This window comes from Amblyraja radiata, chromosome 3 (assembly GCF_010909765.2).
Source record: "Amblyraja radiata isolate CabotCenter1 chromosome 3, sAmbRad1.1.pri, whole genome shotgun sequence".
NCBI classification, from domain to species: Eukaryota; Metazoa; Chordata; class Chondrichthyes; order Rajiformes; family Rajidae; genus Amblyraja; species Amblyraja radiata.
The window spans coordinates 112,545,251-112,564,082 of record NC_045958.1 but is presented as its reverse complement, the minus strand read 5'-3'; the positions used below and the strand labels follow the sequence as shown (position 1 = coordinate 112,564,082).

Below are 18,832 nucleotides of genomic sequence, written 5' to 3'. Positions count from 1 at the left end.
GCTCTCTCCCCGCTCCCGGAGCCGTTGGGAGGGTGTTGGTGATGCTGGGGGCAGGGGGCTGCTACACTTGCAGCTCCTGCAGCAGGTGGTGGGGGAGTGACAGCTGGTGGGAGAACGACGGCAGCCGCAGCCACTCAGCCCCAGTGGGCAGCAGTTTTCTTCAATAATTTTAGCTCCAGCAAGATTACCTTTTTTTAAAAAAATATACATCTGAGCATCGGAGGACAAAAATTGGTTCCCAGAAAATGCAGCTTTTCACCTTTGCTCCTTAATCTGGAATAAAGAAAACTCTTCTGCTGCAAGCCAAGTTTGGTTTGCTGCTTTCCCTTACCCCAGAAGTTGACAACCTATGGCCCCCAGGGGTAACCCGAAATCATCCGGCCCGCAGGCAGATTTTTTTCCCCGTAATTATCCAGCCCGCCGAGCGAGTGCAGCTGAGCGGCGAGCTCTGGCTGTACCGCATCCTGCACAAAGCCGCCGGCACGGCCGCGCACCTTCTGTGAACATGTTTAAGAAAGAACTGCAGATGCTGGTAAAATCGACGGTAGACAAAAATGCTGGAGAAACTCAGCGGGTGAGATATACAAGGATTGCATGAGGCTGCCTCACCCGCTGAGTTTCTCCAGCATTTTTGTCTTCCTTCTGTGAACACCTGATTTGATGCCTGCCATCTGGGGTGGGATGGGGGCAGGATCCATGTGTACATGTGATAGTTGTGGCCCGCCATCCACTCACAGACATGCATCCTGGCCCCTATGCAGATCAAGGTTGCCGACCCCTGCCTTAGCCTGTTACTCTCAACGATAAAATTCATAATGCAAGAAATACAGCAAAACTCTGACAATCCATGATCCACTATTCCATAATGCCAACAACTTGGTTGCCGTTTTTCCACTCTTAATTCACCAGGGCAACTAATCAGTTGGACCACATGGATTTCTGAATACATCTTATTTGATATCATGAATGCAACTGATGCTATCCAAGTTTAACAGATGAGCATTTGAGGTGGTACACCAAACACTGAGATTTTTGTTGTTCTTAAAGTTTCTTATCGTACAAAACTCATTCCAACATCTTGACAAGACTTGGAAACTTTTTACTGTGCCATTTCCGCATTAAGGCAACACTGCCACTGCCTCCATCCTCCACCCACCATAAAAGGCAAAAGCTTTGCAATTGCCTCACTTAGCATTCCCACTGCTATTTTTAGATGGTCCTCAAACCCCAACACTATGGCCAAACATTTGATCCATTATTCCAATACCCGTTTGCACATTTTCTACCATAGGTAGAGCAAAGAACAAGATATAGAGTGCGGAATATAGTTCTCACCATTGTAGCGAGTCAGTTCCATAGGCAAAGTCCAATGTCCATAATGAGGTAGATGTGAACTGGACAATGCCCTAGCTGATGGGAGGAACGTTCAGAAATCTGATAGAGGGGGAAGAGCTGTTCGTGTGTACTCAGATACAGTAAAAGCTTTTGCGTGCTACCCAGGCAAATCACACGATACACAAGTACAATCAAACCATACACAAGCACAACAATATATAGTCCTGGAGGAACTTGGTAGGTCAGGCAGCATCTTCGGAGGGAATGGAAGAACGATGTTTCGTGTCGGGACCCAACCTGAAAAATCTGTGCGATGGGGTCAAAGTTCAGCAAAGTTCAAAGACCCACACCATCCTGGCCACACACTCATCTCCCTGCTACCTTCAGGTAGAAGTTACAGGAGCCTGAAGACTGCAACGACCAGGTTCAGGAATAGCTACTTCCCCACAGCCATCAGTCTATTAAACCTGGCTCGGCCAAAACTCTGACCATTAATAACCCATTATCTGTTATTTGCACTTTATCAGTTTATTTATTCATGTGTGTATATATTTATATAATGGTATACGGACACACTGATCTGTTCTGTAGTAAATGCCTACTATGTTCTGTGTGCTGAAGCAAAGCAAGAATTTCATTGACCTATCAGGGACACATGACAATAAACTCACTTGAACTTGAAATTGGTGGATGGACAGGAGAGGGAGCACAAAAACAACAGAGGTATGGGTTACCTGAAAATCTGAAAATTCAAGACTCATGCCATGGGGTGTGGACTTATACCTTCCATGTTCAATGGATTATTTCCATTCAGGTTGTATATTACCAAAGGTAGTAGCTAAAAATTGATAACTTTGTCGACACCCTATATGTGGCAACTCTTTGCATACTTGGTGTATGAAATGCAAAATAAAGAATTTCACTGTGACATGTGGCAATAAAGTATCGATCAACTTTAGCTACTCTCCATTATCAGAAGGCCACACTAACATATGGCAATTAAAAAAATATATATACAATTTGCTGGCTGCTTGAACTGCCCGTATAAGGAAACAACTCAGATCTCACTTTGAATTTGGGCTTTACTTGAATTCTGTAATGAACTAGCACCATCGTGTGGTTCAAATTAAATCTACAGTTTTAGGCAGCGCACCATTTAATCCACAAATTCAACGGTTGAAGGTCGGCCAGGTGTTAACAGGCCAAATAGATGATATACAAAATTACCATATTTTCTGAGAAGATTTTAATAAATTTGGTTGTCTTTCAAGTGAATTGAAGAGAAAAAAAGTTCAACGGGCAGGGTAATGTAGAAGCATAAATTTAGTTCATGTACAGGCATGTGCAAAGGTCTAACTAACAGAAACAGTCAGGATAAATGGGTTATTTTTCGATTGGCAATTAACAACTAGTGGGGTACCTTTGGGATCTGTATGAAGCCTCAACTATTTGCTGCACAGCTCAGTCATCGAGTCATGCAGCACAGAAGCAGGCCCTTCAGCTCAGCCAAGATGCCCCGTCCAAGCTAGTCCCATTTACTCATGTTTGACCCACATCCCACTGAACCCAAGGCATTAAAACTTGTCTATCCAGTTACAGGTCATTATAAAATATTAAATGCCTTGGGTAAAGCAGCTGAAAGTACTGTACCCAAATTTCCTGAGGATACCAAGATAGGTGGATTGGAAAGGCATGGGGAGGTCACAAAAGGTCTGAAAAGTGATAATTGTAGACAAGTGAGTAGGAAGTTGGCAGATGGAATATAAAATGGGAATCATGAAATTATCCACATTCAAAGCACAAATTAAAGAGCAAATTAATATTTAAATGGAATTAGCCTGGAAAATTGGGATATCCAAAGGTCCGAGTACATCAAACACATAGAATGGCAGGTAGGTACAACAATAGTAAGGTTGATAGGAACATTAGCCTTGATGGCAAGGAGTATGAAATATAGAAGTATGGATAGTTAATGCAACTTTGCTGGATGCTTGAGTGTAACTAGAATACTGCAAATCGTTTTAGATTCCATATTTAAGGAAGGATATATTGAAGTGACCCAAGTGTTTAGAGTCACAGAATCTGGAGCAACTTGATGAGATATGGAGAAAATTAAATAGAATATGATAGGATCAGATCAGTGTCAAAATGGGCACCTGATGCAAAACAGTGCCAGAGAAACTCAGTGGATCAGCCAGCATCTGGGGAGGGAAAGGACAGGTGGAGTTTCGGGTCGGGACCCTTTGTGAGAGTCAAGAGAGTAAATTACCATATATACTGACAAAAGAACTATGAAATTCTTACTTACAGCAGCATTACAGGCATGTATAAAATACAGATAATATATAATAAACAAAAATTCTACAAATTAATAAAAACGTACTAATGCAAAAAAAAGTCGTTAGTGCCAAAGGTCATAGTTGAGGTTAGTGTTCTGTGGTGTTCAAAAGCCTGATGGTCGATGGGAAGCAGCTATTTTGAAAACTGGTGGTCATGGTTTTCAGATTCCTTTAGGTCTGTTACTGTCACGTGTACAATTAATAACTTGTTTTGCATGTTATCCAATCAGATCAGATAACCTATATTACTAATAATCTGATCTTGACCACTTTCTGTTGTTCTGTATATTGATTTTAGAAAGAACGCTGCCACTTACGGCTGTGATTTTTGGCCATCTTACTCAGAGTCCCCCTCCACTGCGTAGGACAAGAGGAGTTTTCCCATCAATGAAAAATAAGAGTTATTAGTGTTTAAAAAATGTTGAGATTCTCTCTTGAAGGCCATGCCCCTTCCGGAGGGACTATAAAACCCGGAAGTGTTGAGTGCCTCAGTCAGTCTCTGCAAGATGGGGGAGCGAGAGGGTCACGTCTCTCAGTCTGAGCTGTGAATAACACTGAACACTTGTCTACTAAACTGTGAGTGGCTTTACTGACCTGTCAGTGTCCTTAATGTGGTTTGAAAATAGTTTAGAAATGCTAAAGCTGTGTTGCCTTTGGTTTGGAAATGCTAAAGCTGTGTTGCCTAATGAAAGTTATCTTGCCTAATTAAAGTTGCCCTGCCTTCTATATAATTAAAAGACTAATCTTGACCACGTCCTATTTGCGCTTTATATTGATTTTAGAAAAAACGCTACCATGTACGGATGTGATTTTGGCCTCTTACTCAGAGTCCCCCTCCGCTCATCAGGTGCCGAGGATTTTTCCCATAGATGAAAAATAAAAGAGTTATTAGTGTTTAAAAAATGTTGAGATTCTCTCTCCAGTCAATCAGGCCATGAAGGCCACGCCCCTTCTGGTGGTGGGGGGGAGGGGCTATAAAACCCAGAAGTGTGGGCATGGCTCAGTCTCTGCAAGATGGAGGAGGGAGAGGTCATGACTCGTTGTCTTTCAAGCACCCTGCTTGAAGTGGTATGAAACTGCACTTGAATTTGGTGGCCTTGCACCCTGCTTGAAGTGGTAAGAAACTGCACTTGGACCCTACTTGATATGGAATATCAAGGAATAGCCGTGAGTCAACTGCCAGCCCACCAGCCGTGAGTGAGTGAGCTGCCAGCACAACAGGCTTGAGTGACTGAGCCACCAGCCCAAGAATCCATTCGGCCCACAATGTCCATACTAGCCCTCTGGAAATCAGTCCTTTCTGCCCACAACACCCATACCACCGCTCCAGAAAGCCCCCCCCCCCCCCCCCCCCCAATATTGGAATTGGTGGAGAGGTGGAATATTGCGTTGGGGGATCAGCCCTCCCGTGTGATGCTGGGATCTAACGGGTCCCACTTAGTCTAGTACTACATATAAATACAATCACATCAATCTCTAGTACAATAGGCAGGGTGAAAGAAAAAAATACGGAGTGCAGAATCTGGTTCTCAGCATTGCAGCATAACAGTTCCATAGACAGAGTCCAATGTCCACAATGGGGTAGAGGTGAATCAGACTGCACTGGCTTGTGGAAGGACCATTTAAAAGCCTGATAACAGAGGGAGATAAGCTGTCCTCGAGTCTGGTACTGTGCACTTTCAAGGTTCAGAATCATCTGTTCAATTGGGAGCAGGGAGGAGATACAGCTGGCCTGAGAATGGTCTTTGATGATGTTGGTTGCTTTGCCGAGGCAGCATGAAATGTAGATCAAGTCAACAGTGGATCTGTGCGATGAACTGTGCTACATGCGCAACTCTACAATTTCTTGTGACTTGGGCAGAGCTGTTCCCAAACCAAGCTGTGATTCAACCCAACAGTACCCTTTTTAGTGCATCGCAGACCTTCTTCCCTGTGGTAGGAAGTGAGAGCATAGCCAAGGTGATGTGCACATTTAATGATGCTGGCTGCCTTTTTGACACACCTCCAAAAGATCCCTTTATCGGTGGGGGAGATTGCTATTGAGGCAGTGCAGCGTAGGTTCACAAGGTTAATCCCCAGGATGGCGGGAATGTCATATGAGGAAAGATTGGAAAGACTGGGCTTGTATTCACTGGAATTTAGAAGGATGAGAGGTTATCTTATCGAAACATATAACATTATAAAAGGACTGGACAAGCTAGATGCAGGAAAAATGTTCCCAATGTTGGAGGAGACCAGAACCAGGGGCCACAGTCTAAGAATAAAGGGGAAGCCGTTTAAAACAGGGATGAGAAAAAACTTTTTCACCCAGATTGTGAATTTGTGGAATTCTCTGCCACAGAAGGCAGTGGAGGCCAATTCACTGGTCAAATTTAAATGAGAGTTTGATAGAGCTCTAGGGGCTAGCGGAATCAAGGGATATGGGGAGAAGGCAGGCACGGTTTACTGATTGTGGATGATCAGCCATGATCACAATGAATGGCGGTGCTGGCTCAAAGGGCCAAATGGCCTCCTCCTGCATCTATTTTCTATGTTTCTATGCTTACCCATGAAAGACTGGGCAGTGTCCACCACTTTTTGTAATCTCCTTCGTTCCAAGACATTCGACTTGCCAAACCAAGTTGTGATGCAACCATTAAATATACTCTCTACCAGACACCTGTAGAAATTCAAGTGGGTATTCGTCGACTTACTGAATCTCCCCAATCCTCTCAGGAAGTAGAAGTATTGAAGATGGACACAAAAAGCTGGAGTAACTCAGCGAAACAGGCAGCATCTCTGGAGAGAAGGAATGGGTAGAGACCCTTCTTCAAACTAGTCAGGGGAAATGGATACATACAAGAGATATAGACGATGATTTAGAGAAATAAATAACAATGAATGAAATGGCCTGTTTCCTTTATCATCGTTACTTTTTTGCATATCTTTCATTCATTTATCTTTATCTCTCTACATCATTGTCTATATCTCATTTCCCTCATCCCTAACTAGTCTGAAGAAGGGTCTCGACCCAAAACGTCACCCATTCCTACTCTCCAGAGATGCTGCCTGTCCCGCTGAGTTACTCCAGCTTTTTGTGTCTGTCTCTAGAAGCACTGCATGACGTGCTGAGTTAATCCAGCACTTTGTGTCCTTTTGAATACATGTAATAGTTCGATTTAGTGATGTAATCATTGGCAAGGAAACAATCTGAGGCAGCGCTGAAGGTTAATTAAAATTGGAAAACTGAAAGAAACTAAAATTCATTTTTACTGGATGTCATACAAGACAGCTGGCAACAAATATAGTGAAGAAAGGCCAACTGAGTGTTTCTTGCATGCAAATCTGTCTCCATACGACATGGTAGAGACTAAATGCTGGAGTAACTCAGCGGGTGAGGCAGTATCTCTGGAGAGAAGGAATGGACAACGTTTCAGGTTGAGACCCTTCTTCAGACTGATGTCAAAAAGGGGGCGGGACAAAGATAGAATGTAGGCGGTGACAGTAAGACTAGTGGGAGAACTGAGAAGGGGAAAGGGATGGAGAGAGAAAGCAAGGGCTATTTGAAGTTAGAGAAGTCAATGTTCATACCGCTGGGGTGTAAACTAACCAAGCGAAATATGAGGTTCTGTTCCTCCAATTTGGGCCTCACTCTGACAATGGAGGAGGCCCAAGACATATTAGACACAAATTGCTGGAGTAACTCAGAGGGTGACATGGGGCTGGGATTTGGAGTATGAAGGATGTAGTAACAGTAAATATGATGAGAATCTTCCCCAGAAGCAGGTATGATTGGATTGGGCAAATATGGATGTGGTCCACTCAAAAGGACATGGAAAGTTTATGGGATTCTGACATGGGGGCCTCAACAATTTACAATTTTTTTTTATTCAACATCTTGAATGAAAGTAAAGATAGACACAAAATGCCTGAGGAACTCAGCAGGACAGGCAGCATCTCTGGAGAAGGAATCGGTAACCTTTCAGAAGAAGGGTCTCGACCCAAAATGTCTCCCATTCCTCCTCTCTACAGATGCTGCCTGTCCCGCTGAGTTACTTCAGCATTTTGTGTCCACTTTTGGTTTAAACCAGCATCTGCAGTTACTTCCTACACATCTTGAATGAAAGTATTGTCTATTGTGAGCCACATTTGACGAAATGACAACACTAAAGAGATTCAGCACACTCCCAATGACCCGCAGTGAATTTTACAAATCATCCTATCCTGATGCACAGCTTGGTATGGCAACTGTTCCGCCAAGACCATCAAGCAAACCAGCCTCTATCCCCATCACAGCCATCCCCTCCCTGCTACCCCCTCATCTTAGCCCCACAGAGTCCATTTACACTTCAAGCCACATTGGGCAAATCAGCCAACAGAATCAAGGATCACAGAAGAGGGGCATTTCCTCTTCTAACCCTCTCCCATTGGGCAGAAGATACAAAAGTTGAAACTTCAAGATCACCATCTTTCCCTTTGTTCTTCGTCTCTTGAATGGACTTCTCATGTCCTCCAGATGCATCCCAGATGCATCCCCGATCTTCCAATCTACCTTGATACAGCCCTTGCACTTTTTTCTTATCAGAGGTCTCTCAAATACTCATCTATGGCATGATCCGACTGGATAGTATACAAAACAATGTTTTTTTCGACACTATCTCGGTACACGTGATATAATTAACCAATACCAAAGTGAAAAAGATAGGTTATCAAATTGCAGGAAAGATATAAAGAGACTGCAAAGGGATATGCAGTTAAATTCCAATAATCCAGAAGTCAGTTGTTGAAAAATCCCAATGGTTCAGTAGTTGGGTCATTCGTTAATCCAGATGTGAGCCAGGGGTGAAGGCTAGGTGCCTGCACAAAGCCTGGGTCTAGAGTGTTTATATTTGAGCTAGTTTTAATAAATTGAAATTTACAAGCTGACACCCAACATATTCTACATTGTTCCAGATTCCAGCGTCTGGAGCCTTGTTTCTCTAGATTCTATTTTCAACTCCCTTTAAAAGCGTCAGATGTGTTTGACCATTGTAATGGCATACAACTCAAAAAAAAAAGTAAAAGCAAATGTGCTGGAATATTTATAAAAATAAGACTATTATTAGTCACAAAATGCTGGAGTAACTCAGCAGATGGAGTAGGTGAAGATTTTTTCCTAACCATTTGTTTGGTCTTTCAAGTTCATTTCTGCCTTCTGTTTCCAGTGTTGCTGTTGCCCCTTCTGAAACTATGCGCAACTGTCAAAATGGTTTAAACACCCTTGAAGAGTAATTACATTTCTAACTTAATCTGTGCATTTATCTCCATCTTTTCCTTGCTCTTTGCAAATGCTTAAGTTTCAAAAATAAGAACTTTTAAACTTGCTGGTTAACTATCAAAAGTCTATAATTTGATTGTCGGCTCTGTTGATTTCACTCTGCTGGACAATACAGATTCCTTACAAAAGATCCAAGTAATACATCAGAAAAATCCACATCACAGATACCCATCACAAATCTTCAAGCAGAATTCAAGGTTAACTGCGAGTGCTGACCCTTCACTAATGGTCATAAACACAAGCCAGGGAATGTCTCCGTAATCAGTGATTAACTCAAACTCAATCAATCCCACAAAACAGACAATACTAAACCAAATTTAGAGGGGTTTTGATTTCTTTATCCCCAAAAAGCTTACTTTACCATAATTGAAACCACAAATACTTCTGCAAAGAAAATAAAGACCAACATTACCTTAAAAATAAAAAAATAAATGCTGGAAACATTCAGTGAGTCAGGCAGCAAATGACCAATATAAACAGAGTTAAACCGCTGTCCCACGGTACGAGTTCATTCCAAGCGTTCTCCCGAGTTTGCCCTGATTCTAACTCGGAGATTTACGGTAATGGCCACCATTACCGTAATGGTCGGTACTCGGGGCTCTCGTGGACATTTTTCAATATGTTGAAAAATCTTCACGAGTCTTCCCGTGCTTACCTGCCGTTAGCGAGTCTTCCCGAGTACCTGCCGTTAGCGCTAAGAGACGTCCCCGAGCTCCAACGTACCCGCTACGTTCATTCTCCGTGCTTACCACAAGTTTGATTTTTTATAAACTCGGGAGAGCTCTTGGAATGAACTCGCACCGTGGGACAGGGCTATGAATGTTTCAGGTCAAAGGCCCCCCATGTCAGAAATGGGAAAGTGAAATAAAATTAGTTTCCAAAACGGATGATGGGGGACTGGATAGAGTCATAGAGTGATACAGTGTGGAAACAGACCCTATGGCCCAACTTGCCCACATTAGCCAACATGTCCCAGTTACACTAGTTCCACCTGCCCGCGTTTGGTCAATATTCCTCCAAACCTGTCCTATCCATGTACCTGTCCAACTGTTTCATAAATGTTGGCATAGTCCCTGCCTCAACTACCCCCTCTGGCAGTTTGCTCCATACACCCAGCACTGTTTGTGTGAAAAAGTTACTCCTCAGATTCCTATTTAATCTTTTCCCCTTCATCTTGAACCTATGTCTTCTGGTCCTCGATTCCCCTACTCTGGACAAGAGTTTCTGTGCATCTACCCGATCTAATCGTCTCATTATTTCATACACCTCAAAGATCACCCCCTCATCCTCCTGCGCTCCAAGAAATAGAGACCCAGCCGACTCGACCTCACCCTATAGCTCAGACCCTCTAGTCCTGGCAACATCCTCAAAAATCTTCTCCGAACCCTTTCAACCTTGACAACATCTTTTCTATAACATGGTGCCCAGAACTGATCACAATACTCTAAATGCGGCCTCCAGGGCTCGAAATTAACGGTTGCCCGGGTGCCAATGACCACCTAAAGTCCCGCCGGTCATTTTCCCCGGCTTGACAAGCACCCGGGACATCTGCCGTTCAACTCTGAGTGGGCCCCCTCTCTATCTCTCTCTCTGTCACTCTCCGTCTCCACCCACCATCCATGTCTGGGTCTCCGCACTCAGGCCACTTGGATTGGGCAAATATAGGTGTGGTCCACTCAAAAGCACATTCTATGGAGCGAAGGAATAGGCGACGTTTCGGGTCGAGACCCTTCTTCAGACTGATGTCGGGGGGCGGGGGGGGGGGGGGGTTGGGAAGAAAGGAAGAGGCGGAGATAGTAGGCTGTGGGAGAGCTGGGAATGGGAGGGGAAGGAGGGAGAAAGCAAGGACTGCCTGAAATTGGAGAAGTCAATGTTCATACCGCTGGGGTGTAAACTACCCAAGCGAAACATGAGGTGCTGTTCCTCCAATTTGCGGTGGGCCTCACTCTGGCCATGGAGGAGGCCCAGGACAGAAAGGGCAGATTCGGAATGGGAGGGGGAGTTGAAGTGCGGTGCCATCGGGAAATCAGGTTGGTTATTGTGAACTGAGTGGAGGTGTTGTGCAAAGCAATCGCCAAGCCTGCGCTTGGTCTCACCGTGGTTGATCACACGCTGAATAATCCAACTACATTTTTGTTTGGAAGTGGAAAGAAATAATAAAAATTGCATTCATTGTAATGTGTAAAAAGAGTTGAGATACTGTATTATAATTTTGCTGCATGTCATTGTGGTATATATCATGTCTTGATTGGTGAATATGTTTAGTTTGTGATTTAATTCGAAGCAGAAATACGTGAATGCTTCATTGAGCATAATTCCGACTGGTAACTATGCACTTCGTCTGAGCACATTATCACACGCGTCTTGCAAGCCATCTTAAATGACCACCTAAACTGTAATTTGGCAACCTAAAAAAGTGCCTACGGTTGCCCGGCTGGAAACAGAGGAATAAATTAAGTGAGAGCCCTGCCTCACTAACATCTTCTATAACGAGAGTCCAGAACCAGAGACTTTTTTTATGTGCTGCATGGCAAAAAGAATTTCACTACACCTAAAGGTGTATGTGACAAAATAAAAATTTGAACTTGAACTTGAACTTGAGGGGCCACAGTTTAAGTATTTAGCACAGAGACGAGGAAAAACTTTTTCACACAGAGGGTTGTGAATCTGTGAAATTCCCTGCCTCAGAAGGCAGTGGAGGCCAATTCTCAGGATGTTTTCAAGAGAGAGTTAGATAGAGCTCTTAAAGGTAGCGGAGTCAGGGGATATGTAGAGAGGCAGGAACAGGGTACTGATTGTGGATGATCAGCCATGATCATATTGAATGGCGGCGCTGGCTCGAGGGGCCAAATGGCCTACTCCTGCACCTATTGTCTATTGTCTATTGCAACTTGATCTCCCAACTTCGATACTCAATACTCTGAATGATGAAGGGCAATGTGCCAAATGCCTTTTTAACCACCTTATGTGCCTGCAATTCCACCTTCAAGGAACCATGAACCTGAACTCCTAGATCCCTCTGCTCTACAACACTTCCCTGAGCCCTACCATTCAATGCGTAGGTCCTGCCCATGTTGGACTTCCCAAAATGCAACACCTCACATTTCTCTGTATTAAATTCTATCAACCATTCCTCAGCCCACCTGGCCAATTGATCAAGATCCTGCAGCAATTTTTCACAACCATCTTTGCTTTCTGCAAAACCACCCACTTTAGTATCTTCTGCAAACTTGCTAATCTTGCCGTATATTTTCTCATCCAAAACTTTGAAATAAATGCAAACAGTAACGAGCCCAGCAACGAACCCTGATGCACACCACTCGTCACAGGCCTCCAGTCCAAGAAGCAAACATCCACCATCACCCTCTGCTTCCTTCCATAAAGTTAATTTTCTATCCATTCAGCTATCTCTCCTTGGATCCCATGTGATCTAGCCTTCCAGAGCAGCCTACCATGCAGAACCTTTCGAATTGGACAAAGAGAGTAAAAGGTAGTGTGCGAGTGCTGGTGCTGAACAATTCTGATTAACAGAGAAAGCGAATTGCCTGAAGATAAGGAAGTAGATATTAAGTCCTGATGGCTGCTCCATGACTCTGGATAGAAAAGCAGCTACTGTTCCTCAAGCTTATATTGGGCCTTGTTACAAGTGCTGGAAACAGAGTTTAGAGTAGGAGTTGGTTGGGGAATCGATGTAGCAGGTAACTGGTTCTTATGAATTGAGTGCAGGTGCTTCACAAAACCAACCTATATTTTGTTTCTTTGGTGTGGAGGAGACCGCATTATGGGCACTGAATGGAAGAAATGCAAATAGATTATGGGATCCCTGAAAGCAAGGGAACAAGGACAGGTGTTCCCTCTCCTGCAATTGCATGGCTGCCATTCATTTGACAAGCATTCAAAACGATTTTCAAGCTGGTCTGATAGTGACACTTCATTCATGGCAGTCACAGCCCGAAACTGATTCGTGTTGATCACTGAAGAAATCCTTAAGTGACAAGTGGCAGAAAATTGCAAAACATCAAATCATTAATACCTTACAACTTCATAATGGCTTAAATCTATTTTAATCACAAAACCTTTATCCAACCTTGGCAGTGAAAGCATCCACTGAATCACTAGAATGTTGACAAGAGACTGCTCAATGACAGAATCTCAAGCAAAAAAAAAGAACTGCTGGAACTCAGTGTGTCAAGCTGGAGGCAAACGGATGAATGGTTGTCATTTCAGGTCGAGACCCAGCAACAGAATGCCTTGATGGCATTCATCCTTCTTCAGTTTTCCTTCAAAACAGTTTGGAAGCATCTGGCAAGGAAGCCTTCATAAATATCCACTTCTTAAATAGTTCCTCAGGATTAAAATGACTTACTTCCACTCCAATTTTGTGGCTTCGAAGGTGGATAGTGACACAAACATAGAAACTGCAAACTAGTCTACAGGACAGGTGTGTGGGTAGTCTGCTGCCTCCGCCCATTATGAAGGGTATCTATGTGCTCCTCATGTAAAGCCTAAAGATTTTCAGGACTACAAAGGCTCTCTCAAATATATATATGACTATCTTCAGCAAAAGAGACATGTCCAACTGCAGAGAAGTCTCCCTTCTATCCACGGGTCAAATCACTATCAGGATCCTTCTGGAATGTTTCCAACTGGCCACATAGCTGCACCCTAAATAACTGCTCATATATCGTTGACATGTTCTTCTTTTGTTCAATAACTCCAGGTGAAACGCAAGGACTGACATCAGCCAATGTGCACAAGCTTTTTCAGCCTAACATGAACATGGGTCTAAAACATGAATCTATCAATCAGGCTGGACTTGTCCTTGATTGTGCATACGAGCCATGATACAAACCAATGTATCACAACAGAATCATATTCAAACCTGCATTATTGTTCCAACACTTTTTACTAAATCTACAATGCATAGCTTTCGGTAGACAGATGGTTAGAAACTGCCACAAAATTATTTCATGCACGTCAATGGAATATGAATCGCATACATGGAGAAAGCTGTCCCACTGAAGCAGCAACGCAAGAATTTCAAGTCAAATTATTTTTGAGTCCTGACTCGAAAAGCCAAGACATTATACCTTGAATCAATAATTCTGAATGTGGTGGGGAGAATTCCGCAAACTTTCAGGGCGAGAAGGAATGAAAGGTATTTTTGCTCTCTGCACTCCACCTTCAATCCAGAGAAATGAAACCACAATCAATGCTAGTTTAAAAGCCATGAACTTCAGAGGAACAATACCTCAAGGTATGCAAATCAGAAAAAAACATAAATGTCTCCAGCAAGGTTTCATATTACCCTTCAAATCAAAACTTGAATGCATTTACTTTCAATATAATGATCATTGCAGATTATCCTACTTGGCTTTGAATGTTAACCTTAGCCAAGAAAAGAAAAACTCACATGTTCTCATCAGAACATAATATTTTAACAGTACTTTCTCTTTTTTGCCTTGATAGACAGCAGGTGCAGGAGTAGGCCATTCGGCCCCTCGAGCCAACACCGCCTTTCAATGTGATCATGGCTGATCATCCCCAATCAGTACCCCATTCCTGTCTTCTCCCCATATTCCCTGACTCTGTTATCTTTAAGAGCCCTATCCAGCTCTCTCTTGAAAGCACCCAGAGAACCTGCCTCCACTGCCCTCTGAGGCAGAGAATTCCACAGACTCACCACTCTCTGTGAGAAAAAGTGTTTCCTCATCTCCATTCTAAATGGCTTACTCCTTATTCTTAAACTGTGGCACCTGGTTCTGGACTGCCCCAACATCGGGAATATGTTTCCTGCCTCTAGCGTGTCCAAGCCCTTAACAATCTTATATGTTTAAATGAGATGCCCTCTCATCCTTCTAAACTCCAGAGTATACAAGCCCAGCTACTCCATTCTCTCAGCATATGACAGTCCCGCCCGCCATCCCGGGAATTAATCTTGTAAACCTACGCTGCACTCCCTCAATAGCAAGAATGTCCTTCCTCAAATTAGGGAACCAAAACTGCACACAATACTCCAGGTGTGGTCTCACTGGGGCTGTGTACAACTGCAGAAGGACCTCTTTGCTCTTATATTTGATTCCTCTTGTTATAAAGGCCATACATGCCATTCGCTTTCTTCACTGCCTGCTGCACCTGCATGCTTACTTTCATAGACTGATGTACAAGGACCCCCAGACCCCGTTGTACTTCCCCTTTTCCCAACTTGACACCATTTAGATGGTAATCTGCCTTCCTGTTTTTGCTACCAAAGTGGATAACCTCACATTTATCCGCATTAAACTTCATCTGCCATGCATCTGCCCACTCCCTCAACCTGTCCAAGTCACCCTGCATTATCATGGCATCCTCCTCACAGTTTACACTGCCAACTTGCTTGTGTCATCTGCAAATTTGCTAATGTTACTTTGAATCCCTTCATCCAAATCATTGATGTATATTGTAAATAGCTGTGGTCCCAGCACCGAGCCTTGCGGTACCCCACTAGTCACTGCCTGCCATTCTGAAAAAGACCCGTTAATCCCTGCTCTTCACTTCCTGTCTGCCAACCACTTCTCTATCCATGTCAGCACTCTACCCCCAGTACCATGTGCCCTAATTTTGCCCACTAATCTCCTATGTGGGACCTTATCAAATGCTTTCTGAAAGTTCAGGTACACTATATCCACTGGCTCTCCCTTGTCCATTTCCCTAGTTACATCTTCAAAAAAATTCCAGAAGATTAGTCAAGCATGATTTCCCCTTCATAAATCCATGCTGACTCGGACCAATCCTGTTACTGCTATCCAAATTTTCGGCTATCTCATCTTTTATAATTGACTCCAGCATCTTCCCCACCACCAAACTTTTCCACGATATCTTACAGAGAGGAATCTCACTATTGCAGTATTTGTACACGTGCAAGTAATTAACAACTTTCCAAAATTAGATTTTTGACTAAACATAGTTTGAATGTTTTGGGGGGAAAAAAATTATATACCAATTTCAATCAATAGATGAAACTTTTTCTGTGAAATCTCATTATGATGCTTTACTATACCATTGTCCTTAAGCAAATCATAACATTTTTCTTAAGTTTGCCATATAAAGATATAGAAGATGCAGTACAGGAACAGTACAGAAAAGGAACAGCCCTTTGGACCACAATGTCTGTGCCAACAGTATGACATTAATCTCCTTTGCCTGCTCGTGATCCACATTGATAATTTTCCTGCATATTCATGTGCTTATATCAAAGCCTCTTAAACACTACTGTTGTATCTGCTTCAACCTCCTCTTCTGGCAGCACATTCCAGTCACCCATCATTTTCAATATAAAAAACTTACCGCACACATAACTTTTAAACTTTCCCCCTCTGACCTGTAGTCTTGAGTCTTTGGCACTTGCAACCTGGGAGAAAGGGTTCTGGCCATCTACCCTATCTACACCACTCAATTTTGTAAACCGCTGAAGATAGACACAAAATGCTGGATGGGCAGCAGGATGGGCAGCATCTCTGGATAGAAGGAATGGGTGACTTTTCGGGTCGAGACCCTTCTTCAGACTTCAGACTGTAAACCTCTAGCAGGTCACCCAAAGCCTTTGACATTCCAGAAAAAAAAATCCAAGTAACTCAGCAGGTCAGGCAGCATCCCTGAGAAACATGGATAAGTGGCATTTCAGGTCAAGATTCTAATTCAGAACAATCTCAGCTCAAAGCCAATACCCTCAAATCCAGGCAACTTTCTTGATTAGGAAAGGTGTCAGGCGATACGGGGCAAAGGCAGGAGAATGGAATTCCCTGCCACGGAGGGCAGTGGAGGCCAAATCACTGGATGGATTTAAGAGAGAGTTAGATAGAGCTCTAGGGGCTAGTGGAGTCAATGGATATGGGGAGAAGGCAGGCACGGGTTATTGATAGGGGACGGTCAGCCATGATCACAATGAATGGCGATGCTGGCTCAAAGGGCCGAATGGCCTCCTCCTGCACCTATTTTCTATGTTTCTAATGGTGCTAGGAAAAGATAGATCAGCCATGATTGAATGGCAGAGTAGACTAGATCGGCCGAGTGGCCTTATTCTGCTGATTGAATTTATGAACTTTCATATAAATTATTACATCAATTTATGTCTCCTGTGGCAAATAATGTCAGTGGTAAGACTGAAAGCTTTCGAAATATTGCAAGTGATAGAAACATAGAAACATAGAAATTAGGTGCAGGAGTAGGCCATTCGGCCCTTCGAGCCTGCACCGCCATTCAATATGTTCATGGCTGATCATCCAACTCAGTATCCCGTACCTGCCTTCTCTCCATACCCTCTGATCCCCTTAGCCACAAGGGCCACATCTAACTCCCTCTTAAATATAGCCAATGAACTGGCCTCGACTACCCTCTGTGGCAGAGAGTTCCACAGATTCACCACTCTCTGTGTGAAAAAAAGTTCTTCTCATCTCGGTTTTAAAGGATTTCCCCCTTATCCTTAAGCTGTGACCCCTTGTCCTGGACCAGATACATAATCTATTGCTTTTGCTCCATTTCTTGATGGGAAAACTAGGCAAAGCTGCACTCTTCAGCATCTCCTCTATTTCTCCAAAACCCTGCGTTGCAGTCACTTGACAGCAAAGATACTATTGACAGCGTGTGCGCCTGAACTTGAATTAACGTGAACAAAGTTTTTGTTTCCGGGAAACTTCCGTGTTCAAACCTGCCGTTTTGGTGCGGCGAAGAGGAGGTGGGTGACTTACTTCTTGTAGTCTGTGCTGAAGAGGCGAAACGTCGAGCTGGCGGCGGCTCCTGAAGTCATCGCCGTGGCTTCTTGGCCCAACTCAGTCGACTCCCCTCCCAGGCCCCGGTCGCCCTGGTCGTTGTAGGACACGTTGTTACTCGCCATAATCCGGCCGCAGCAGCAGCTCTCTCTCTCTGTCTCTCTCCGCCGCGACTCCAACTGCAAACACGTTGAACTTCACTCTTTAGTTTTCAAGTTAAAGTTCCACAGGAGAGTGTTTCTTCTTCTTCTTCTCCTCAATCTGCAGAGACCGGAAACAGCGGGGAGGGTGAAAGGTCACGATGCCCCCTGGTCACATGATGCAGCCGCTGCCATGGAAACGGCCGCCCTGACGTCACGCGCACCGTCAAACGTCCACTCAGATCCCCCCTCTCAGTGCAAAGATGCTCTGGCCCAGGGCAGCAAGAGCCAGGAGCCAAGAGCCAAGAGCCAAGAGCCAAGAGCCCAAAAGGTCAAGAGCCAAGAGCCCAAAAGGTCAAGAGCCTGAGCCCAAAGTCCAAGAGTCAACAGTTCAAAAGCCCAAGAGGTCAAGAGCCCATAGAAACATAGAAAATAGCCAGGACCCAAGAGCCAAGAGCCAAAAGGTCAAGAGCCAAGAGCCAGGAGCCAAGAGCCAAGAGCCCAAAGTCTAAGAAGCCAGGAGCCAAGAGCCCAAAGTCTAAGAAGCCAAGAGCCCCAAAGGTCAAGTGCCTGAGCCCAAAGTCCAAGAGTCAACAGTTCAAATGTCCAAGAGGTCAAGAGCCCAGAGAATCACTCACAAATACTTTTTCTTGTATAAGAACATTGTCTTAGAAACATAGACAATAGGTGCAGGAGGAGGCCATTCGGCCCTTCGAGCCAGCACCACCATTCATTGTGATCATGGCTGATCAAAGCCCAAGGGTCAAGAGTTCAAGAGCCCTAGAGCCAAGAGTCAAAGAGTTCAAGTTTGGCGGTCTGAGAAACGACTACTGGAGTTTTCAACGTATCTTTATTCAAAAGCTCAAGTTGCAGCATACAGGTTAATCAGACACGTCTGGCCACATCGACGGTCAGCGCTGAACAGCCGCATGCAAAGGAAAAACCGCGCGAAAACAACAGCCCCTCCCGAGTCAC

General features: G+C 43.9%; 1 protein-coding gene across 1 annotated transcript in view; it reads right to left on the bottom strand.

The window, feature by feature from the left end:
• The window catches only part of ap3b1 (adaptor related protein complex 3 subunit beta 1), a 242,097-nt gene extending 224,030 nt beyond the window's left edge, over positions 1-18,067 (bottom strand). Inside the window, exon 1 of the mRNA XM_033018603.1 lies at positions 17,697-18,067. Coding sequence (XP_032874494.1) covers positions 17,697-17,842 — 146 coding nt within the window. The 5' untranslated portion in view covers positions 17,843-18,067. The remainder of the gene's footprint in view (positions 1-17,696) is intronic.
• Positions 18,068-18,832: the final 765 nt, after the last annotated feature.